Source organism: Delphinapterus leucas, chromosome X (assembly GCF_059928025.1).
Source record: "Delphinapterus leucas isolate spDelLeu-1000000601 "Yukka" chromosome X, BTC_Dleu_Yukka2, whole genome shotgun sequence".
Taxonomy (NCBI): Eukaryota; Metazoa; Chordata; class Mammalia; order Artiodactyla; family Monodontidae; genus Delphinapterus; species Delphinapterus leucas.
In genome coordinates this window covers 29,063,469-29,089,417 of record NC_143150.1, presented here as the reverse complement: position 1 = coordinate 29,089,417, position 25,949 = coordinate 29,063,469, and the positions used below count along the sequence as shown (strand labels likewise).

Sequence of the window (25,949 nt, the reverse complement as noted above, 5' to 3'; positions counted from 1 at the left end):
CACCTCATTGATTATGCATAAAACATTAGGCCACCTCTATACTGTTTAATATATTAACAGAAATAGAGCACGTGACCACTCAAGTGTCAAATCCTTAGGTGATTATGGATTTTGGCCTTGGTTACCTTTAAAATTCTTGATCACTAACTTCTTAGCAGAGCCAGGCTTGCTGTTAGCAAAGCTAGAGACGGTGGTAGAAGATTTGGCTAGGCCGTTTGCGTGATGCACCGAAGCCACAGAAGAGATTAATATACTCTTATTTTTAAGTTGCTGCTGCTGAGATGTTGCAGCAGTTGGTGAAGATGAGGAGGAGGAGGAGGAGGATTCCTCAGCCATCTTCGCATCAAACCCTACAAACTCCAGGGTGTCTTCAAAACGCAGCTTCTTCTGTATCGGTACGTGGCTGGGAGCAGCCACTGAAACCCCCAGGCAGGAGAAGGACGAGGTTGAAGGGGATGCCGAATCCCTGGGTTGTAAAGGAGTGGAAGAGGAGGGAGAGGTGGAATCAAAGTCTTCTCTCTCGTTACTACTGTTACTGCCGCTGCTGCTGCTGCTGCTGTTTAACTTTCTCTTCTTGGCAGAGGTGGGCGGAGTGGTGCTGGTATTACCATCAGTGGCAGATCTGACCTCCTGAGCAGCAGCAGCAGCAGCTGAGGGATTGGGGGAAGAAAAACCTGTTGGAAACATGAAAATAGCGGGGTCAACAGGCAGACGAGCATCAAAAACCTACGTTTATATGCCTGAGTGCGTGTAGGAGAAAAGGTGGCAATGCTAGAGGGGGAAGGGAAGAAAGAGAGGAGAAACACAGAGGACGAGAAGGAAAGTGAAGGGGGGGCTCCACCGGGGGAATGGGAGGGTTTGGGAAGGAGGATAGGCTGACACCAGGAGTGAGCAGAACAAGGGGGGAGAGCGAATGAGGAGGCAGACAGGTAAACGGCCGTGCCGTCCCCCTCCCCTGCTTTTCGGTCTCTCTCCCCCCTTTCTGCAGGAGCGACTCAGTAAGTCTGTGAGGCTGCAGCTCCTCCTCCTTTTCTCCCTCTCTCTGGGAGGGGAGATGCCGTGGTTGGGGGGAGGGGGGAGGGGGAGAGAACCGGAGCTTGTTATTGTCAATAGCACAAGAAGCTAAAGATGGCGCCACTTCCGGTCACGCGGCGGCGAGGGAGGGGCGGTGTTAGTCCGCGAGAGTGGGGGGTGGAGAGCAGCACTGCAGGCGGCCGGGGGGCGGGGGAGCTGGCTTGTGGCGAGGCGGCGGGAAAGGGGCCGCTGAGGCACCCGAGACGCTCGCGCTTGCTCTCCCTCCGCCTCCCTCTCCCGCTCCCCTTCCCAGGCAGCACTCTCCTCCCCCGGCCCACCGGTTACTTCCACCCCCTCCTAAACGGTCCCGCGGGAAGCTTCGCGCCGCAACGCCCTTACCGGAAGTGACTGAGCAGACACTTTTCATAGCGCCCAGATCCCGAAGCCCCCAGGTCCGCAGGACTTGAGTGGGGGTGGGGTGGGGGAGGGAGAAGGGGGGGGCAGAGAAGTGGAAAGGGAGGAGGGGGCGGGCCTTCGAGACACCTTCGGAGCTCCTGATTGGAGCTTCCTGAACGCGAGGCGGGCAGGGAGGGGTGGTGGCGGGAGAAGGAGCGGGAAGGAGCCTGAAGGGGAGGGAAGGTGGTGACGGTGAGGGGCGGGGTGAGCTAGCTGGGAAAAAAGAGGGAGGGAGTAAAAGTAAGGGAACGGAGAATGGAAACTTTGAAAGCGATAAAGGAATAAGGAGGGGTTGCAAGGCGAGAGGAGTAACCCGAAATGGAGGAAAATAGAATCATGCCATTATGCCTAATGCTAGGGAGGAATGTCATGATGTTAAGATAGGAAAGGAAAAGAAAAAGAACTTATATAGAAAGAAAAATGAGTTTTTCATTCGGTTGAGCTATAAATTGTTTCTCTTTTATGTCAAGGACACAGCTGACCCAATACTGAGTGTTTTGATACCTTTCTCAGTAATGTAGTTGCAAATCCTTTTACCTTCCTACCAGGAGCATTTTCTAAGATGGCTGGCTAGAGTTAAGGGTGCATTCTTTTTTTTTTAAATTAATTTATTTTTTGGTTGCGTTGTGTCTTGACGGTGGCTTCTCTTGTTGCGGAGCACGGGCTCTAGGCACGCGGGTTCAGTAGTTGTGGCTCACGGGCTCTAGAGCACAGGGTCAGTAGTTGTGGTGCACGGGCTTAGTTGCTCCATGGCACGGGCTTAATTACTCCATGGCATGTGGGATCTTCCCAGACCAGGGCTCGAACCAGTGTCCCCTGCATTGGCAGGCGGATTCTTAACCACTGTCCCACCAGGGAAGGCCGATTTAAAGGTGCATTTTAAGGCCAAGAAACAGGAAGGTAACTAACACTTCTCCCTAACACAATTCCCAGGACCAACCCCAAGCCCCATCAATCATTAACTCAGTAATTTACAGACTAAACAGAGCCACTTCTTTTACCAAATCCTGGTTCATACGTTTTGTCTCAAGACGTTTTAGGACAACAATATTGGCAAAAGTCAATCTTTTCTACCAATATAGTACATGAGTGCAAATTTTAAAACGAAGTAATCCTAAGAACAAACCTCTAAATTTGGTTAAATTAGCAACAATAAACCGTGTAAATCCCCTGTTGGGAGTTTTTATTTAACCTGAGGGTATTGGGGGGAGGGGATGTAGGAGAACACAATGTCAAATAAAACTAAATTTGCCAACCTGTTGATCTTTCTAACTGCGGAAACATTCAAGGAGCATGTACTGAAAGACTGTATGCCAGACACTATACCAGGTCCTGCCATCAAGAAGCCAGAGGGAGAAGAGTCTCAAAACTAATTTCTATAACAGTACTATAACCAACGTACAAAGTGCTGCGGCAACAGGTGAAACAAGACATTTGAGAGAATTCTGGAATAGTCAGGAAGAGCTTCACAGAGGAATTGAGGTTTATGCTGGGTCTCAAAGAGGAAGTTTCCAAAAAGACAAGAGGAGAGAGGGTGAAAGGCATCCTGGGCAGTGGAAACAGGGGCAAAGCAGGGAGTCGTGAAAGGGCCTGGCCTGTTTATGGAAAAATGGAAAGTGCAGTGAGGCTGGAAAGTAGTATGTCTGGTTGAAAGTAAGAAAAATGAGGCTCAAGGATGCCTGGAACATGAAGCCAAAAATTTTGGAGTCTACCCTGTAGGGTAGGGTAGATGGTATGGAGACCAAACTGGGCTTTTAAAAGCAGGGTAGTGACAGGATTATGGATGGAGTGAAAGCAGTTTGTATTGTATAGTTTGAGATAGACAAATCAGAACCCTAAGAATAAATCAGTTTTCTTAATTTTGTTTACACAGGTCCACTTTTTATTTTCTTGAAAAGTCCTTGGTTAAAAAGCAAATCCTCCTAGAAAAGGCACCAACTTGGGCCACTATCAGCTTTGTGCTGTTTGATGACAACAGGCTGAAAGCAAGGCTCTAATGGAACTAAGGCCCCAGGGCCACAGAGAAGAGAGATAAGAGGCCTCAAAGGGGGGAGATGGACTCCTACCTGTTTCGAATGAACCGTGTTGTTGTTCCTGTCCAAAATGAGACTATAAACTCTTAAGGCCAGGGAAGATATCCGAAAATATTAAACCCTCTTTTATTCTGTCTCACATTTCACACGGTGCTGAACAACTGTGTAAATTCAGAGTAAATACTTACTGAATTGAGTATTTCATTGAATGAGAATAAAATAATGCCATGTCTTCATAAGGGAGGATTAACTGGCTACTTTTCAGGACAATGATAAAGGTCGTTCTAATTCATGTACTTATATTCCTTAGAAGGGTGTATGGATGGGCCAGCTGATAATGGCCCAAAGTGGTACCCTTTCTAGGAGGATTTGTATTTTAACCAGGGACTTTTCAAGACCAAAAAAAAGAAAAAAAAAAGTAGGCCTTGTTCTAATTCATGTAATTATATTCCTCAGAAGGGTGTATGGAAGTGCTAGCTATTTTAAAAATTACAAAAATTAGTGCCATACAAAGATAAACTTTTATACTAACATACAGGATAGCTGAATCCTGTTAATATTCAACTACGTGGTAGTAATCATAGCTCCCAATCTGACACGGTTATCTAAGCCCTTCAGTCTTCCACATTACATGTTAGCTCTAAAAGCACAGAGCTGACTCTTGAGCTCTAGCTCACTTTGAATGACCCAGTAGTCTAACCTACTAGTTAAGTTTTCCATGAAATATCCTTAAGTGAGTTTCATAGGAAAATATTTTTTCTTTTTTTCTTAGTGGTTAATAAAAATCTTCCTTTTGAGGACTTCCCTGGTGGTGCAGCGGTTAAGAATCCGCCTGCCGATGCAGGGGACACGGGTTCGAGCCCTGGTCCGGGAAGATGCCATATGCCACAGAGCAACTAAGCCTGTGCGCCACAACCACTGAAGCCCGCACGCCCTAGATCCCGTGCTCCACAACAAGAGAAGCCACCACATTGAGAAGGCTGCACCGCAACAAAGAGTAACCCCTGCTCGCCACAACTAGAGAAAGCCCGTGCGCAGCAATAAAGACCCAACTCAGCCAAAATTAAATAACTAAATAAATTTATATAAATAAATAAATTAATTTAAAAAATCTTCCTTTTAACATTTTACAGTCTTAATTTATTTTGTGCCAGGTCAATTCTCACATATTTAGCACATCTTAATATGGATACGTAATTTATGTAATTTTTTAAATTTAACATTTACATTTTGTGGCACAAACCAACTTAGATATTACTATGTGATGTATGAAGACCAGGACTGTGTCTTTTTGGAACTTCGGACCAATTTAAAAGGAAGAAAAACCCACATTGCTTTGTAAAACATCTTTTACATCAAGAATCGACTAATTGGGGCTAACTAAAACATAAGCTTATATTCTATATATCCAAATGTTTGCCAACCAATATTAAAGACATTCTCAGCATTAAAATACACTTTTCAAGGTTAACTCAATGAAACCACAATAATCAAGTCGTGCAATGGAGGACACCATACAATTATGGCCATTATCACACTAAACCCGATTGGGCACTTAACATATTCCATATACAGAATCTTTCATCTGGTGAGTTCAACTCATATCTTAGAAACATTAATAAAACTTTACAATGCTGCCAGATGAGGTAGAGTTATTATTGGCCTTCTTTTAATCAAGTAAATAAATAAATCTGTAGCTATTTATAAAGGTAAGTATATGCATAAAGGAAGAGATACAAATAAACACAGAGGACTATCTAATGTCCATTCCCCTATTTTTATAGGCATCTCTCTAAAAAGGCAGAGTGTAACCAGTTTCCCTTTTTTGATCATGGAGATTCCCCTGGGTGCGTGGTTTGGGGTCTTCTCCAGACATCTCTGAGGAGGGGTTTGTCAGTGAATACTCACTCCTTGAAGCCTTGTTATCCATGGGTGGGATCTTCCTTAAAAATAGGAGATAACTGCTTGCTCAGAAAGATGTTCCCGCAGCAAGCATTAAGAACGCGTCCAGAAAACACAACTGCTGGGTAAAAGCACGTTCTCTACCCACTTTTTGTAAGGACCATCTCTGAAGGAGGGAAATACAGAGGAGTCAGACCTAGCAGTGGTGACATAGTAAACATATCATAATAAGGGTTTTGTTATGCTATCAGTAGCAAAGGACTGATAGGGGATGACCAAGGCCAAAGCTTAAGCAACGATGATCCAGCTATACAATGTGAATTCACCCTTTGTCCATCCTGGAGTTGCTTTATAAAGCAAGGAATTTACTAACAAATGCTGAACCTATGGTGTTCAGTAAAATGTAAATAAATGACACAGATCTCATGTTTTTAACAAAATCATTTCTATGTAAAGTTATCTCATCAACTGAATATTTACTGACTTGGGTACATCAACCATTAGAGTACTTATCTCCTTATCTCAAGAGATTTTATCTACTGTTATAACCTGTGCACCATCTGGAAAGTAGATTTTTAAGGAGCAACAGTTAGGGACAGGCAGTTTCCCCTGGGGGTTTGGGAGTGGGGGACATATCAGTCACAGATTACTTCTTCCTTTGGTGCTGCCAAGCACTTGCTTCTTATGGAGTTGCTGGGCCTATTTTTAAACTTCTGCTCACTTTATCAATGACTCTCACAGCCCTTCCACCCCCACCCTGCTTTAAGGTTTGATCTTCCAATGGCTTCAGCTTTTCTTAAGAGCAGGGACAATTTAGGTTTAAATCAGAGGTTCCCAACTCTAACTGCACAACAGAATTGCCTGGGGAGTTTTTAAAAAAACACCTTTGCCCAGGTCTGCACCTAGTCCAACGGAATTAGAATCTCAGTAAGTAGGGCCTCAATTATCAGTTTTTTTAAGAAGCTCTCTGGGTGATTCTACATAACTCCAGGGTTGAGGCCACAACTGTACGTGAAATAAGTACCACTGTGATTTGAATGAGGCTGATAAGCCTTTGTATTCCTTTTAATGCCTGAAATTTCACAATTATTTATTCATTCCTTTTGATAAAAATAGCCGCCTTCTCTAGGAATCCTTTTTTCAAATGCAAATTAGCCAGGAAGACTTAGTTCCTGACCCTTTTAGGTGAATGCTTCTTGGGAACAAAAGATAATACAAAAGTCCTAAGTGCCTGGAGGTAAACAGAACTATGTGTAGGCACTGCAATGTGGGTAGGGGAGGACAGTTACCATCAAGGGAGGAAAGATTTCTGAGAGTACATTTGCTGACCTCACAGTATTGCCTGGGGCCAACCCTGCTTTGAGAGGACTGCATATTTAGCATCAAGTCAAATTTGACAGCTTATCTCAGCTGCCAAAATCATGTTAAAAGAAAATTTAAATTTTTTAAATAAGCAAAACAAAGAGCAGACATTGGGAATGTAGGTTTGGAGCTATCCATAAATGCCCAACTTTTGAATTATCACTCACCATATGGATGTTTCTATTGCCAAATGATCTGTTTTTCCTGATTCTATTAAATGTTCTTTATTCCCACAGATAGCATTATATATCTTGCCAATTCATTTGGTCATTCAGCAAAAATGTATTGAGCAAACTACTCTGGGCAAGGCATGGTGCTAGATGTCATAAGGGACTACAGATGTCATAAGGGAATACAGAACTAATACAAAATTCCATTTGCAGTTGATTTTACAGTTTTTCAAAGCACTTTCACACACAATCTTATTTTATCCTCATAACCACACTGTGAAATAGGTCAAGTGCCATCCCCATTTTACAGATGAGAAACATGCTCAGGGCAGGAGGTTAAAATGACTTGCCAAAGTCACAAAGCACAGACTTAAACCAAACCCAGCTTTTCTCTAACTCCAAATACAGTACTTCCCATAGTTTATAATTTAGTAAGGAGACATGCCATAAAAATGTTTCAAGTAATAGACAAGTTAGGAAAAAACGTTCAGAGTCCCACTCACCAGGAGGAAAAAATGAGGAATAATGAAACAACTCCTTTATGGAGATGAGCCAAATCACAGTGCCCAAAAGGAGCCCAAGCTTGGATTTAGTTCAGGCCATCATCAAGCACACAGCACACAGCACCAAGCAATGTACCTTCAAAGAGAGAGTGGCAGTTTGGTTATAGAAAATCAGTCCATTCCCTGGCTGGACCCTCAGCCAGTGGCTGATCTTCACCAAAGGTTGAATCCAGCTCCTCCTAGCCAAATCCAGGCAAACACTGAACAAACCTTGCCCGAGGACCCATTATGATCCAGTCACTGAGTATACAAAGACAATCCTTGCCCTCAAACTGTTCTCAACTGGCCTAGTGGGCGAGGCATACAACTACAGGGCAGAGCAGATAAAGGCTGATAATAGGAACACAGAGGAGAGACACCTGCACAGCCTAGGAAGGTAGGGTGTGGTGGGGTGGAGAAAGGGTAGGGGTGGGGAGTTAAGAATAGCTTCCACAGAAAGTAAATTTAAATCCCAGAGGGTAAGTGGGAATTAGCCAGGAAAGGGGAGTGGGAAGGATGGGGGGGCACAAAAAAGGAAAATGGGGAGCACAGTTAAATCCTGAAGGTGAGAGAGAATAAGGCATATTCAGGAAATTGCAAGGAGACTAGTTCTCAGGAGCAGTTTCAGTCTTAACCAGAAACCCTGGAGTGCTCAGGACAGAAATCAAGGCAGCATCCCAGTCTCAAATCTGGTACAGCAATTCCTAGGCCTCTTAGCACTGAGCCTTACTTCTATACCCTACTTGCTGTTGGAGCTGTGGCTACTGATAATAATTCTTGCTTTGAGCCACACTGGTTCAGGAATTGGACAAGTTGGGCTCATCATTAGATATAGGAACTCAGAATCACAAAGGGCAGGAGGAGGGGGTGATGAGGCATGGGAAATAAGATAATGAGAAAGAAATGAGATGATACAGATGCACGTATGACCACAATATTGGACAATGCTACAGGAATTCAGACGAACTAGAGCAGGGTTTGGGAAATAATGGCCTGTGGACCAAACTCAGCCAGCTGCCTATCTTTATAAAGAACGTTTTATTGGAACACTGCCATACTCATTCATCTACATATTTTCTGTGGCTGCTTTTGTGCTAAAACAACAGAGTTCAGTAGCTGCAACAGACCATATGGCCCGCAGAGCGTAAAATATTTCCTACCTAGTCATTTACAGAAAAAAAAATTGCTGACCCTTGCTCTTAAATATGCTAAGTGCTAAAAAAAGATACATGGAGAATGTTTAGTGGTGGCACAAAGGACGAAGTGATTCAAAACACACTAAGGATTTTCTGTTCCTAGTCTGCATCACCTTTGACACAGACTTCAAAGAATGGCAAGAGAATATTCTTCGACAGAATGACTAAATGTGGTATATTCACACAAGAAAATACTACACAGCATTGAAAAATAAATTGCAGTTACATGCATAAATCACAGAAATAATGTTACATGAGAAAAGCAAATCACAGAATACATACATACAATTTGGTAATTTTTTGTAAAGCTCAAAGATAGGAAAACTCATGGATATATAATGTGATAAAACTTAAAATATAGAAGGGAAATAATAAACACAAAATCCATGATAGGGGACTGCTTTAGGGGAACCAAAGAGGGAGAATTTAGATAGATTCAAAAGCATTGGTAGTGTTCTAGTTCTTAAGCTGATGATGGGTTCTTGGATTTTTGTTTTATTATTATGCTCCATAAATTACATGTCACACATATTCTTATGTATATATTAAAATTATATAATAAAAAAAAGTTTAAGTATAAAGACAGCAAGTGGTGATCAGTTGAATGCTAGAGCATAGCAGTTTGGAGAATGAATACCTGGAAGAGATGGAAAACGACAACTAGGACAGATTTTTGGAACATTTAAGCATTTCTCCTGGATTCCCTGAAATTACTCAGGAGCTAGAGGAATCGCCCTCCAACCTGGTGGAAGAATAGACTTCCCATGGTCCACAAGATGGGGGCTTGGAATTGTTATTTGTACACTAATTATACAAATCTGAACTTAATTTGTAGTATCAGGATGGTGAGATCTGGAAATCTACAGGTTACCTGAAAAAGGGAACAATGTGTACAAAGACATGGAAGTATGAGGAAAATCATGGCCCATTTAAGCAAATGCAAGCATGACCATGCTGTGTGACTGATGTGCAATAGGCCTACAGGGAGGATGGCAGGAGACGAAGACAGGCAGGGTTCAGATCATGACGAACTTTGTACGGCATGCTCCAGAGTTTGGATTCACTCCATTAGGTCATGGGTAACCCACTGAAGGGCTTCAAGCAGTGAAGGGAGTAATATGGTCAGCTGTACATTTAGAGATGTCCAGGTCTCAACAACCTTTGACTATAAATGAGGTGACAGCTCCCCCCAATCCCCAAAGGTAACCTCAGTTAACAGTTTGCTAATTAAAGATCTTTTTCTATATAGTTAGCTATATACAGAGTTTTTGCTTTTTTAAAAAAATAGTTCACACTGTGTGAATTGTTCTGTGACTTTTATTTCGCTTAATATTATATCATGGACATCTTTCCGTGTCAGTATTCATAGATTTACCTCACCATTTTTATGGGCAGCATAGTACATTTAGCCTTCTGTATCCACCAGTTCTGCATCAGTGGATCCGGAGGGTGGAATGTACTATACCATTTCAGGTAAGGGACTTGAACATCAGGTATTTTGTTATTCCTGCAGGGGGTGGGGGGGACGTGAGGGCAAGGGGGAGGGGGGAAGGGGGGAGGTGACGGGAGGGGGGAGGGGGGAGGGAGAGGGAGGGGGAGGGGGTGGGGCGAGGGGGTCCTGGAACCAATCCACCGTGGATACCAAGGGACAACTGTATATGGATGTACATATTCCCGTCATTTTTAAAAAATTCTAATTATCACACTTTCTTGTTGTTTCTTTTCCCCCTTCCTTACTTTTGCTGGACTGACTGAATTTCCTTTTTTTTTTTAACTATTAGTGGCTGGGAAGTTCTATGAACTATTTATATTCTATTAATGGTTACCTTTCGGTTTTGTTTACTTATACAAATGACACACAAACACATTTCTGTAAAAAAAAAATACAAAAACAATATAGAAGAACATAGGATAAAAAGTGGAAGTGTCCCTTCACTGTTAAGTTTGGTGCACAGCCTTCCTCAGCATTTATGTACATATATATTTATACAAATAAGCTTTACTGTCTTTTTAAAAAATGGTATCATTACTGTACATGAAGTTCTACAATTTGCTTTTTAAACCTAATATACATTGGAGATCTTTTCATGATAGTACATGGAGATCTATCTAATTCTTTTTTTTTTTTTTTTTTTTGCGGTACGCGGGCCTCTCACCGTTGTGGCCTCTCCTGTTGCGGAGCACAGGCTCCGGATGCGCAGGCTCAGCGGCCATGGCTCATGGGCCCAGCCACTCCGCGGCATGTGGGATCCTCCCGGACCGGGGCACGAACCCGTGTCCCCTGTATCAGCAGGCAGACCTCAACCACTGCGCCACCAGGGAAGCCCTATCTAATTCTTTTTAAAGACTGTGTACTATTTGCTAATAAAAACATACCACATTTTATGTAACCATTCCCCTATTTTGGGACGTTTGGTACTTCCAATTTTTTGCTACTACAAACATGCAGCAATGAACATCCTGTAACATATATCTTTGTGCATGTGTAAAAGTATTTCTGAGAAACCATATGATCATCTCAATAGATGCAGAGAAAGGTTTCGACAAAATTCAACACCAATTTATGATAAAAAAACCTCCAGAAAGTAGGCATAGAGGGAACTTTCCTCAACATAATAAAGGCCATATATGACAAACCTACAGGCAACATCGTACTCAATGGTGAAAAACTGAAACCATTTCCACTAAGATCAGGAACAAGACAAGGTTGCCCACTCTCACCACTCTTATTCAACATAGTTTTGGAAGTTTTAGCCACAGCAATCAGAAGAAAAAGAAATAAAAGGAATCCAAATTGGAAAAGAAGAAGTAAAGCTGTCACTGTTTGCAGATGACATGATACTATACATAGAGAATCCTAAAGATGCTACCAGAAAACTACTAGAGCTAATTGATGAATTTGGTAAAGTAGCAGGATACAAAATTAATGCACAGAAATCTCTTGCATTCCTATACACTAATGATGAAAAATCTGAAAGTGAAATTAAGAAAACACTCCCAATTACCACTGCAACAAAAAGAAAAAAATATCTAGGAATAAACCTACCTAAGGAGACAAAAGACCTGTATGCAGAAAATTATAAGACACTGATGAAAGAAATTAAAGATGATACAAATAGATGGAGAGATATACCATGTTCTTGGATTGGAAGAATCAACATTGTGAAAAGGACTCTACTACCCAAAGCAATCTACAGATTCAGTGCAATCCCTATCAAACTACCACTGGCATTTTTCACAGAGCTAGAACAAAAACTCTTAAAATTTGTATGGAAACACAAAAGACCCCAAATAGCCAAAGCAATCTTGAAAAAGAAAAACGGAGCTGGAGGAATAAGGCTCCCTGACTTCAGACTATACTACAAAGTTACAGTAATCAAGACAGTATGGTACTGGCACAAAACCAGAAATACAGATCAATGGAACTGGATAGAAAGCCCAGAGATAAACCCATGCAATATGGTCACCTTATCTTTGATAAAGGAGGCAAGAATATACAATGGATAAAAGACAGCCTCTTCAATAAGTGGTGCTGGGAAAACTGGACAGCCACATGTAAAAGAATGAAATTAGAACACTCCCTAACACCATACACAAAAATAAACTCAAAATGGATTAAAGACCTAAATGTAAGGCCAGACACTATCAAACTCTTAGAAGAAAACACAGGCAGAACACTCTATGACATAAATCACAGCAAGATCCTTTTTGACTCACCTCCTAGAGAAAGGGAAATAAAAACAAAAATAAACAAATGGGATCTAATGAAACTTAAAAGCTTTTACGCAGCAAAGGAAACCATAAACAAGACGAAAAGACAACCCTCAGAATGGGAGAAAACATTTGCAAATGAAGCAACTGACAAAGGATTAATCTCCAAAATTTACAAGCACCTCATGCAGCTCAATAACAAAAAAACAAACAACCCAATCCAAAAATGGGCAGAAGACCTAAATAGACATTTCTCCAAAGAAGATATACAGACTGCCAACAGACACATGAAAGAATGCTCAACATCATTAATCATTAGAGAAATGCAAATCAAAACTACAATGAGATATCATCTCACACCGGTCAGAATGGCCATCATCAAAAAATCTACAAACAATAAATGCTGGAGAGGGTGTGGAGAAAAGGGAACCCTCTTGCACTGCTGGAGGGAATGTGAATTGGTACAGCCACTATGGAGAACAGTATGGAGGTTCCATAAAAGACTAAAAATAGAACTACCATACAACCCGGCAATCCCACTACTGGGTATACACCCTGAGAAAACCATAATTCAAAGAGTCATGTACCGAAATGTTCATTGCAGCTCTATTTACAATAGCGAGGACGTGGAAGCAACCTAAGTGTCCATCAACAGATGAATGGATAAAGAAGATGTGGCACATATATACAATGGAATATTACTCAGCCATAAAAAGAAATGAAATTGAGTTATTTGTAGTGAGGTGGATGGACCTAGAGTCTGTCATACACAGTGAAGTAATTCAGAAAGAGAAAAACAAATACTGTATGCTGACACATATATATGGAATCTAAAAAAAAAAAATGGTCATGAAGAACCTAGGGGCAAGACGGGAGTAAAGATGCAGACCTACTAGAGAATGGACTTGAGGTTACGGGGAGGGGGAAGGGTAAGCTGGGACAAAGTGAGAGAGTGGAATGGACATATATACACTACCAAATGTAAAATAGATAGCTAGTGGGAAGCAGCCACATAGCACAGGGAGATCAGCTCGGTGCTTTGTGACCAGCTAGAAGTGTGGGATAGGGAGGGTGGGAGGGAGGGAGACGCAAGAGGGAAGAGATATGGGGATATGTGTATATGTATAACTGATTCACTTTGTTATAAATCAGAAACTAACACACCATTGTAAAGCAATTATATGCCAATAAAGATGTTAAAAAAAAAAAAAGAGAAGGAGGCTTCCCTGGTGGCGCAGTGGTTGAGAGTCCGTCTACTGATGCAGGGGACATGGGTTCGTGCCCCAGTCCAGGAGGATCCCACATGCCACGGAGCAGCTGGGCCTGTGGGCCATGGCCGCTGAGCCTGCGCATCCGGAGCCTGTGCTCTGCAACGGGAGAGGCCACAACAGTGAGAGGCCCGCGTACCACAAAAAAAAAAAAAAAAAAAAAGAAGGTATATTTAAATTTCGATAGACTGCCATATTACCCTTAAGGAATGTTGCACATACACACCCACCTTCAGAATGACCACTGATTGCCCACACCATTAGCAACACTAAATATGATCAAACTTTAAAAAGTTTTTGTCAAAATACTACATGAGTTCATTCTCACTATAAAACAACCACAGCAAAGCAAAAGCAGAAGTGCCCACTTGACCACCATCCCCTGATCCCTCTCAGGAAACTGATTTCCACCTTGCTATTAATTTTTTATAATGGTTTCATTCTGCTTGATCTTCTTAGTAATAACTTAATAATTTACTCAAGCTTCTTAGACATATTCTTTCTTTTCTTTCTTTCTTTCTTTCTTTTTGGCTGCGTTGGGTATTCCTTGCTGTGCGCAGGCTTTCTCTAGTTGTGGTGAGTGGGGGCTACTCTTCGTTGTGGTGCGCTGGCTTCTCATTGCGGTGGCTTCTCTTGTTGTGGAGCACGGGTTCTAGGCGCGTGGGCTCAGTAGTTGTGGCTTGTGGGCTCTAGAGCACAGGCTCAGTAGTTGTGGCGCACAGGCTTAGTTGCTCCGTGGCATGTGGGATCTTCCCAGACCAGGGTTCGAACCCGTGTCCCCTGCATTGGCAGGCAGATTCTTAACCACTGTGCCACCAGGGAAGCCCAACATATTCTTAACAATTATTTGAACTTTAAGTTTTATTCGTTTATTTACCACCAGTACCTTCTGAGACGGCTCCATTGGCACTCCCATCCCAAGCAGATGACTGTGACATCATCTATCGTTGGGGTCTATGTGAGAAAACAGAGAATTCACTTTTACAGCTGCCCTCTCCCATATCTGGATGGTATTATGGATTCATTGACTGGTTTCCCAACTAATTTTATCCTATTTGTTTCATACCTTCAAGAAAATCCTCACAGGGCCTCCCTATTAGCACAGTGGTTAAGAATCCACCTGCCAATGCAGGGGACACGGGTTCGAGCCCTGGTCCGGGAAGATCCCACATGCCACGGAGCATCTAAGCCCGTGCGCCACAACTGAGCCTGCGCTCTAGAGCCTGCGAGCCACAACTACTGAGCCCGCGCACCACAACTACTGAAGCCCACACGCCTAGAGCCCAAGCCCCGCCACCACAGTGAGAAGCCTGCGCACCGCAATGAAAAGTAGCCCCCGCTCGCCGCAACTTGAGAAAGCCGCACGCAGCAACAAAGACCCAATGCAGCCAAAAATAAATAATAAATAAATTTATTAAAAGAAAAAAAGAAAATCCTCACAATTTCGGCCTACTAATCATACCGTTCCCTGTTATTCCTTACGGCTATGGCTCTAATATTTATTTTTCGTCTTTCATTTAAAGCTAACTTGGGGGGAGAAAAAACAGATTTGTTTAGACTAACATCTTAAACTGGAAGTCTGACGTAGCCCATCAAATCCTGTTTTGAATTTCGATGGCTTGAGCCCCCGCTGGCTGGAATGCCAAGAACTAGACTCCCCTCCAACTGTCTTGCAGCTATCTTGAGGGTTCTCCAAAGTACGAGTTCACTGGTGATCTGAAACAGGTCTCTAATTATCTTCTATTGTGGCCTCTTCAGCAAGCTACAGACTTGTGGTTGTTGAGGGTCCTCCCGTGGTCACCGCTTTGCCGGAGGCAGTTTTCTCGACAGATAAATTGAGCTCTCACATACTTTCCCCTAAATTCTCCACACCTCAGGTGAATAAAGGCTGTAACTTCTAATATACCGCTTCTAAACGTTTGAGAATAACGAAAGGAAGTACAACATAAAGAATAACTTAAAAACTGTCTAAAGATGTGGCATCGCTTACCGTCTCTCGACCCTAAAGCAGGTCGACGTTCAATAAGTTCCTAAAGGAAATCCTCCCCGTGTTACACAATCTCAGAGAAGCCGCTTAACTCACCGTCCCACGAGGATCAACAGGATGGGTTGTTGTTTGTTGTTCTAGCTAGTTCAATCTCAAAACCTCAGGGCTCGGGCTTCCCTGGTGAAGCAGTGGTTGAGAGTCCGCCTGCCGATACAGGGGACACGGGTTCGTGCCCCGGTCCGGGAGGATCCCACATGCCACAGAGCGGCTGGGCCCGTGAGCCATGGCCGCTGAGCCTGCGCGTCCGGAGCCTGTGTTCCGCAACGGGAGAGGCCACAACGGTGAGAGGCCCAGGGCTCGGAAGACAATCGTTCGGTAAACACGCTAGCGACAAGGGCCAGACCGCTGAGCCAAGTCCTGCCCACTGAGGTTGGATTTCCTGTGGATTTAACGGTTTTCAACAATGATTGACAGCAGATCTGACCAATCCCTTCAGGGGAAACCCCACTCACCTAACAGAGGCCTAGTTGGCGCCAAAAGCGAAAAAACGAACACTCAAAAAGATCTGCTATCGATGGATACATTATCCAAAGTCCGGGTTATTCTCTCTTGAATAATACTACCTATGGGACATCAGCAGGTCAGCAAAAGTTGTTCTATTTCAAGACTGGTGCAATTCCTGCACTAACACCACTGAGTGGTAGTGAAAGTTCTGACTCTCCTCGGGGTCTCCTCGGACACAATCCCAGCGTGGAGAGGGAGAGGCGCCAGGCTCCCCACTTGGTCTCCACTCAGCGGGCCAGGGTAGGAGAAGTGGGATGGCCGCCTCGAGGTAGCCTGCCCAGGGTGGCATGGGTGAGGGGCGGGGCACAGTTTTTCTGTGGCGTTTGGCTAGAGTACATCAGTTGTCTAAAATTTTCTGTCTTGCTAGGTTGGTCCTTTCCTCATCCTTTGTCTAGAGAGAGCAGAATTTGGGGGCCCTTATTTGTCTGTGCCGGTTGACGTTTCACACATACCTTTTTCCACTACTGTGAATGGGATACTTCTTTTTCCTCTTTCTATTTCTGGTATTGCTAGAATAAAAGAAAGCTATTGGAATATAATAATAGAATGTTAATTGTAAAATCTACGTGGTGGGTATATTGGTGTTCATTGTGAAATTCTTTAAACTTTTCTGTATGTTAAAAAAATTTTATATTAAATGTTGGAAAATAAAACAAAATGGAACCATGTTATAATGCTTCAAAAAATGGAAAAATGAAACCTATGGGGTTCTGTACATTTATCTTACATCCAGCTTGTATTATTAGTTAGGACTCTTGTTTCCAAGTGGCAGAAACCCAGCTTGAATAAGCTGAAGAGGAAAATGGAGTTTATTGGTTTATATAACTGGGAAGGACAGGGCAGACACACCTGGATCCAGAGACTCAAGTCTAGCCAGTACCTAGGCACTCATTTCTTCATCTGTCTTCTCAGCCTCTCTCTTCTCTGTATTGCCTCATTCTCTAAGACTCTTCCACATGGTAGAGACACAGCTATCAACTACTCTGGAGTCTACTTATGGTTTAAGATCTGAAGAAAAGAGAAGGCTACTTCTTTACCTCTGATTTGGAATATTCCAAGGAAGGTATTAGATCTCTGGTCTGGGTCATATGCCTACCTCTTGGAGCTGCCACAGTGTCCAGCAGGGTTTGATATCATGATTAGTCCATCCTGGGTTAGGTGCCCAGCTGTGTGTGCAAAGGGGGAATGGGGCAAAGTACTAACATTGCTCGTCCCACCAGGACTATGAAAGGACAGTGAAGGAGTAACAGATCTCCAAAGGAAGAGAAGTGCTATTACCAGAAGCAGGGAGGAAGGAATGCTGGGCAAACCAAAACAACAGATGTCCACTACATAGACTCCTCAGTTTTAATAGTTTTAAAATTGCATTTCTTGGATTCCCAATGCCTATAATCATATCATCTGCAAATAATTATACTTTTTCTCTTTCCCCCTTTTTAGTTTTATACAGCTTATTTTATTTTCTTGGTTTATTACATTTTCAGAACCTTCAAAATGCTGTAGTGGGGCTTCTCTGGTGGTGCAGTGGTTAAGAATCCGCCTGCCAATGCAGGGGACACGGGTTCAAGCCGCGGCCTGGGAAGATCCCACATGCCGCGTAGCAACTAAGCCCCTGTGCCACAACTACTGAGCCCACGTGCCACAACTACTGAAACCCGCATGCCTAGAGCCCGTGCTCCGCAACAAGAGAAGCCACGACAATGAGAAGCCCGTGCACCGCAACGAAGAGTAGACCCTACTCACCGTAACTAGAGAAAGCCTGCGCACAGCAATGAAGACCCAACACAGCCAAAAATAAAAACAAAATAAATAAATAAATAAATAACAAAAACAAAAAACGCTGTAGTGGACATCCATGCCTTATTCCTGCAGGGTTGCCATGATAATTACTTCTGGTAGATAAGCGGATGGCCCAGGTCGGGTGAGTGGGGTAGGCTGTGGGAGGAGGCACTGTAGCCTGGTTAGTACAGGCCTTGTCCCTAGTTCCTGAGGACAGCTCTTGGAGTGGCCTAGTGGTGGTTGATGGTCTCTGAGAGTTGTTGCTGGCATTTGCATTAAAGACCTTGCTCTTGGTGTTGAGGGTGGCTCTGTCTCCAGTGAGAAGGGCCTAGTCTCTAAAACCAGAGCTCCGCAATTGTTGGAGGCAGGATCTCTGAGCTGCAATTCAATGTTGGCTCTGCAAGAGCTCAGGGAGGTCAGAGGGCTGTCTCTTGGGACAGTGGCTAGTGGGGAGTAAAGGTTGCTGCCATAGGAGGCCCACTTGAGCAAAGTCTCTGAGCTTGAACCTGACCTCTCAGCCCTGTGCATGGAATTGGGAGAAGCCCCAGATGGCAGAGGCCTTGTCTCTGGGCATTGTATGTAGCATTGGCAGAGACTACTATTTGCCTATATATGGTTCTGCAGGTATGCCCTGCACAAAGGTGTACCACTGAGGGGGTATGTGTGTTGGGGGTGGGAGAGGATGAAATCTAGCCCATACTCTGCTAGTCCACAAGCGTTGGGCCCTAATGCAGGGATGCTACTGTCAGCAGAGAAAGGCAAGCAATTTTCTAATTGGCCTACCCAAAGGAGTGCCTTTTTCTAATCAACTCACCCAATGGGGGCACTTTTTTGCGTACAATTTTTCTGCTCTGAGGATCATGCCTGCTAGTTGTCACCTTGTCTCTCTCAGAAGCACTGATATTCAGACACTAGATTTCTCAATCCTAATGGACCTTTATTAGAAGTCCTGACTAATCAGAAGCCAGCACTGGAAGATGCCCTTTCCCCGGCCTCTCAGAGTGAGCACTGGCCACTCTCCTTGCCTCAGTCAAATTGACATAAGAAAATGACTTTGGTCAGATTAGATCAAGATGGCAGCCTAAGTGCTTTGTCCCCATCCTCCCCTCCCCAAACGTCTTAAAACATCAGAATAGCAAAAGGACCAAGAGTGGTATAATTAAAGGAAAGTGTATCATCAGCAGTTCAGAAATTGTGAAGAATCCGTTGAGGATAGAAATCAGATATGATCATATTGATAAGAAAGTAGGAGGAGCCCAGTCCAAAACGTGCAAGAGAAATTTACTGGATTAAATCCAGAGTAAATAAAATCTCAGAATGAATAAATGCAAAGAGCAGGGGAGGCTCTCTGGTCAATTAAAGAATTGTATTCAGAAAAGAAGGATCAGTTGGGCCCCTTTGTGATCAGTCCTACGTCTCCTTCCCCCAACCCATTCCAAGGTTAAAGCCTAAAATTTCACACTAAAGAAAGTGAGCTATTTGCTTCCAAAAGTTTGCTACTGTGAGTGTAGGATCCTAGAAGAAAACAGAGCAGACCGTGGTGTAATCTGGACTTCCACAAAATATATGGAAAAACAAAAAAAGAGAAGGAACTTTGAACAGGAGAGAAATACACTAAAGTTCTCCACTGCCAGAGTAAAATTGTTTTGGCAATTTGCAGGGAGTAGGGAGAATGGCCTTTCTGTCTCATTCATAGTTACTTACCTTAAAGGGAAGCCTGAGGTCAGCACACACAACCCACTTACACAAAGTCCTTCTGCTCAGGAGACAGGGCAGTCTGACACACAACTGCAGAGGGAACCCAGGCAAGCTATCTTTGCTAATCAGTGTGTCCCTTATTCACTAATATGCATAGACAACAAAGGATTACCAGAAATAGTTGGAGAAAATCTACAACATAAAAGAGAAGAACCGGGCTTCCCTGGTGGCGCAGTGGTTGAGAGTCCGCCTGCCGATGCAGGGGACAGGGGTTCGTGCCCCAGTCCGGGAGAATCCCACATACCGCGGAGCGGCTGGGCCCGTGAGCCATGGCCGCTGAGCCTGCGCGTCCGGAGCCTGTGCTCCACGACGGGAGAGGCAACAACGGTGAGAGGCCCGCGTACCGCAGGAAAAAAAAAAAAAAGAGAAGAACGAGGGTTGCAATTCAACCAACCAAAGATCAAAAATATTCTAAAAAGTTCCAAAAAGCAAAAGTGAATTTGCAGAGCTGGCAACTATATACATAGCATTTACATTGTATTTACAATTATTTACAAAGCATTGACATGTATTAGGTATTATCAGTAATCTAGAGATGATTTCAAATATATGGGAGTTTTTATAATAACTATAAATGGAGTATAACCTTTAAAAAATGTGAATCACTATATTGTACAACTGTAACATATAATATTGTACAACCACCATACTTCAATTTGAGAAAAAGTATACAGGAGTTCATTTATTTTGTTTTGCTTTTTGTTTATTTGTTTTTTATATTCCACATATGATTAAAATCATACAGTATTTGTATTTCTCGGTCTGACTTATTTCACTTAGCATAATACCCTCAGGGTCCATCCACGTTATTGCAAATGGCAAGATTTCATCTTTTTATGGCTGAATAGTACTCCATTGTAACAAAATAAATGAACATACCAAACCAAACAAAAACATAGACACAGATACAGAGAATAAAGTAGTGGTTACCAGAGGAATGTGGGGAGGATGAAATGGGTGAAGGGGATCAACTGTAAGGTTATGGATGGAAACTGAATTTTTGGTGGTGAGCACGTTGTAGGGTATACAGAAGTAGAAATATAATGTTACACACATGAAACTTATATAATATAAACCAATATTACCTCAATAAAAATAAATAAATACACCTGAAAATAAAAAAATATAATAATAAACTATATGGGAGGATGTACATAGGTTATTTGCAAGTACTATGCCTTTTTTTTTTTTTTTTTTTTGCGGTACGCGGGCCTCTCACTGTTGTGGCCTCTCCCGTTGCGGAGCACAGGCTCCGGACGCGCAGGCTCAGCGGCCATGGCTCACGGGCCCAGCTGCACCGCGGCATGTGGGATCTTCCTGGACCGGGGCACGAACCCGTGTCCCCTGCATCGGCAGGCGGACTCTCAACCACTGCACCACCAGGGAAGCCTTACTACACCATTTTATATGAGACTTGAGCATCTGAGGATTTTGGCATCCATGGGGGATCCTGGAACCAATCCTCAGTGGAGACCGAGGGACTACTGTAAATAGAACAATTGTCCCTGAGTGGGGAAAGGGAAGGAGTGAAGTAATACAAGGAACAAAACTCCAATTTTCAGATTCTAATTTTCTGACATATTCAGAACACATTGTAGGTATATTCAGAACCTTTGTGAATTACTCAGGTAGGTATTACAGCAAAATGAAAGAAATGAATCCAAAAAAGAGGACGATGTGGAATATAAGAAATAGTGGTAAGCAAAGAAACAGTAAAACTTTGAGTTGTCCAAATGCTAGCAAAAAACAAACAAAAAACCCCACTATTTGAATCAGACAAAAATAGAATTCAGAGCCAAAAATATTAAAAGCGACAAAAGGGTATTTAATATTGTTAAAAGGTACACTCCGGGCTTCCCTGGTGGCACAGTGGTTGAGGCAACGGGAGAGGCCACAACAGTGAGGGGCCTGCGTACCGCAAAAAAAAAAAAAAAGGTACACTCCACTAAGAACATGTGACAATCATGTACCTTTATGCACCTAACAACATGAATTAGTGACAAAGACTGTTAGGATACTAACAGAATACAAATTTACAAATAACCAATCATAGGTGGAGGATCCCCTTTCTTACTCTCCCTTTCCTCCTTTCCCTCTTCCCTCCTTATCCCCTTTCCTGCTTTCTCCCCTACTTTCCCCCCCAAATATATATTTAGCACCTAATATGTGCCAGGCATTGTATTGGGTACTTTGGGCATAGTAGCAAGCAAAACAGCCTTGGTGCCTGCCACATGAAGCTTTCAGTCTAGTCAGGGAGATAGACATTATTCAAATATTCATTCAAATACATGTAAAATTACAACCGTGATGAGTGCTCTGTAGGAGAGGTACACAGAGGTGTGAGAGGTCAGGGAAGGTTCCCTGAGCAAGTGAAACCTCCCCAGAGATTTGAAGTTAACTGAGTGAAGAGGAAGAAAAAGTATTTCAAGCAGAGGGAAAAGTCTGTGCAAAGGCCCTGTGGTAGGAGGAAGCCCAGTGCATACAAGGGACAAAAGAGCTGGTTCGGCTGTAGACAATCAGCAAGTGGGGAATTTTATAAGATGAGACTAAAGGAGTAAATATTCAGGGTCTCAGAGGCTATGTTAATTGTGTTCTTATTCTAAGTACAATAAGAATCATTGAAAAGATTAAAAGTGAAAAAGACAATTCTGACTGTAAAAGGTATTGACTGGATAAAAGTCAAAGCAAGGAGCTCAATTAGAAGGCTCTAACTGGGAATTCTCTGGCAGCCCAGTGGTTAGAACTCCAGGCTCTCAATGCCAAGGGCCGGGGTTCAATCCCTCGTTGGGGAAATAAGAACCCACAAGCCACACGGCGTGGCAAGAAGGCTCTAACTATATGCCGGAAGATATCTTAGAGGTGGTGCAAGTGGTCAACATTGAGAGAGAAGAAGAGAGTTTCAAGAGATTTAACAGGCAAAATTGATAGGGCTTCAGGGTGGGTTGCACATGAAGATGAGAGAGAGGACATAGCAAAGGTGACTCCTGGTTTCTGGCTTTGCAAAAGGCAAGTGATGGACGATGGTGCCATTCTTGGAGATGGGGAACACTGCAAGAAGACCAGGTTATTGGTTTTGGTTTATAGGGGGAGGTGGAAGAAAAGACTTTGGTTTTGAATATGTTGAATTGGAAGTGTTTTGAGACATGTAAGAGGAGATGTGTAGTGGGCATAAAAATCTTTGTAGTTCAGAGAAAAACTGGGGACTTCAATTTGTGAGATATATGAACAGGGGGTAATTGAAGCCCCAGATATGGATGTGATTACTTAAAGAGAGATTGTAAAGTGAGAAGAAGGGTTGTAACTGAGTTAAATGTTAAGATTCAGTGGTTGAGTAAAGGAAGGTAAGGAGGTAGAGGGTAGAGAGGTATAAGGAAAGCCAGGAGAGTGATGTGTCAGATAAACCAAAGGAAGGGAGTATTTCAAAAAGAGGCAATGGTTCCCTGAAAGAAGAGCTACTGACAGGTCAAATAAATGAGGCTGAAAACATGTCAATTACATTTAGCGACACGAAGGTCATTTTTGACCGTTCTAATTATTCTTTTTTTTTAATTAATTATTTTTGGCTGCATTGGGTCTTCGGGCTTCCTCTAGTTGCGGCGAGTGGGGGCTACTCTTCGTTGCGGTGCGCAGGCTTCTTGTTGTGGTGGCTCCTCTTCTTGAGGAGCACAGGCTCTAGGCATGTGGTCTCAGTAGTTGTGGCACACGGGCTTGTGGGCTTTAGAGTGCAGGTTCAGTAGTTGTGGTGCACGGGCTTAGTTGCTCTGCGGCATGTGGGATCTTCCAGGACCAGGGCTCGAACCCACGTCCCCTGCATTGGTAGGCGGATTCTTAACCACTGTGCCACCAGGGAAGTCCCCATTCTAGTTATTCTTTTCTAGTTATTCTTAACACACAATCCCAAAATTTAGTGGATTAAAACAAAAATGTAATAATAATTATTATTATATCTGATAAGTATTTGTGTCAAGAATTTAGACAAGGCACATCAAGCTCATTTTGGCATCATGATGTCTGGGGCCTCAGCTGGGATGACTTGAATAGCTGAGAACTAGAATATTTGGGGGCGGGCTGGACATCTTTTTCTCCAGACAGCCTCTCTGCATGGCTAGCTTGGGTCTTCTCACAGAAGGACAGACTCAGGGTAGGCAGACACATTACATGGTGCTTCAAGAGTCCAAGAGTAAGTGTTCCAAGAGGCCTAGGTGGAAGCTGCAAGGCTTCTTTTGTCCTAGCCTTATACATTCCAGAATATCACTTCTGCTGCATTCTTTTGGTTAAAGAAGTCACTAAGACAAGCCCAGATTCAAGGAGAGAAGAATTAGACTCCAGAGAGAGAGGTGCTGAAGAATCAAGAGAGAAACAGGATAATTGATATGGCAAGGTTTCTGAGAAAATGGAAAGGAATGGAATGCCAAGGGCAGGTGGAGAAATGGGTCTCAGAAGGAGGGGTAGTTCTTCTATTGTTAGAAGAATGAGAAAAGTTAAATGGAACGGGATGAAGGTAGACAGTTGTAAGTTGTATGTTTGGTACCAGGCAGATGAAGGCAATCCCATCTTCCTTTCCATTTTTATGTATAAAGTAGGATGTGATGGTTAGGGGAGGGGTGGCAAAAATTTGAGAAAAGTGGAGAAGGTTTGAAATAGTTCAGAATAACTTAATAAGAGATAAGATTGGGGTTGCTGGCCAGGCTTTCAGGCATATTTGAAGTAAAATATTTCTCTAAGAAATCATCAGATCATGTGAATAAGTAAGGATATACAGAAGATCATAACACTACTCAACAAGGTTGAATATATATATACATATATATATAATATATATATGAGATTACCCTGTCCAAACATAGATTGTGTTTTCTTTGCAAATACCCATAGAACATTTTCCAAAATGACTCATTTATTAGTCTGCAAAAATGCAGAAATCATAGGAGTAACAGTCTCTGATCACAGTGCAATAACATTACAAATTAGCAACAGAAAGAGCCCCCAAAATCAACACACTTAGAATTTTTTTCTGGTTAAAGTCCCTTAGATAACAGCTTTCTTGAGATAGAATTTATATGCCATAAAATTCACCCCTTTAAAGCATACAGTTCAATGATTTTAGTATATTCACAGAGTTGTGCAACAATTTCCACATTCTAATTTTAGAACATTGTCATCACCCCATAAAGAAATCCTGTCCCTTTCCTCAGCTGCCACTTAGGTGTCTAAGGCCGCGTTGGGGTGAGGCCCTCACATCATCGGGCGACTAGAACCACGCCGGGCAGCACCTGCCTAGCACTCCCCCGCACCATGGCCTCCGTCTTAGAGCTCGCCTGCATCTACTCCATCCTCATCCTGAACGACGATGAGGTGATGGTCATGGAGGATAAAATCAATGCCCTCATTAAAGCAACTGGTGTAAATGCTGAACCTTTCTGTTCAGGCTTGTTTGCAAAGGCTTTGGCCAGTGTCAACATTGGGAGCCTCATCTGCAATGTGGGGGCTGGTGGAGCTGCCCCAGCAGCTGGTGGACCTGCACCAGCAGGAAGTCCTGCCCCCTCCACCACTGCTGCCCCAGCTGAGGAAAGTAGAAGCAAAGAAAGAAGAATGTGAAGAGTCTGATGATGACATGGGCTTTGGTCTTTTTGACTAAACCTCTTCAGTAACACATTCAAAAAAGAGCAGAGCTCTTTGCTGACAAAAAAAAAAAAAAAAGAAATCTTGTATTCATTAGCTGACACATCCTATTCCCACCTTTCCCCATACCCTGGCAACCACTAATCTGCTTTCTGTCTCTATGTATTTGCCTATTCTGGACGTTTCATATAAATGGAACTATACAATGTGTGGTCTTTTGTGACTGGCTTCTTTTACTCAGCCTAATATTCTCAAGGCTCATCCATGTAGTAACATGCATCAGAACTTCATTCCTTTTTATGGCTGAATCATATTCCATTGTATGGGTAAGCCATATTTGTTTATTTCACCAGTTGAAGGATATTTCTGTTGTTTCTGCTTTCTGGCTATTATGAATAATGCTGCTATGAACATTCATGTACAAGTTTTTGTGTGGGCATATGTTTTCATTTCTTGGGTAGATACCTAGGAGTGGAATTGCTGGACCATTTGGTGACTCCATATTTAACATTATATGGAACTGTCAAACTGTTTTCCAAAGAGGTTGTACTGTTTTATCTTCCCACAGCAATGTGTGAGGGTTCC

General features: G+C 42.9%; 1 protein-coding gene and 1 pseudogene across 3 annotated transcripts in view; one reads left to right on the top strand and one right to left on the bottom strand.

Annotated features, from left to right (window-relative positions):
* The window catches only part of CUL4B (cullin 4B), a 48,694-nt gene extending 47,188 nt beyond the window's left edge, over positions 1-1,506 (bottom strand). The window contains exons 1-2 of one of the 3 annotated variants that reach the window (XM_022561852.2): positions 1,414-1,506; positions 126-674 (exon numbers count right to left, since the gene is read on the bottom strand). In XM_022561852.2, coding sequence (XP_022417560.1) covers positions 126-674; positions 1,414-1,441 — 577 coding nt within the window. In that variant the 5' untranslated portion in view covers positions 1,442-1,506. Of the gene's footprint in view, positions 1-125; positions 1,302-1,413 lie in introns of those variants that run through there. The other 2 variants (XM_022561853.3, XM_089904124.1) reach the window with 2 other exon arrangements.
* Positions 1,507-25,037: 23,531 nt separating this feature from the next.
* On the top strand, positions 25,038-25,431 carry LOC111168250 (large ribosomal subunit protein P1 pseudogene; annotated as a pseudogene).
* The last annotated feature ends 518 nt before the right edge of the window (positions 25,432-25,949 follow it).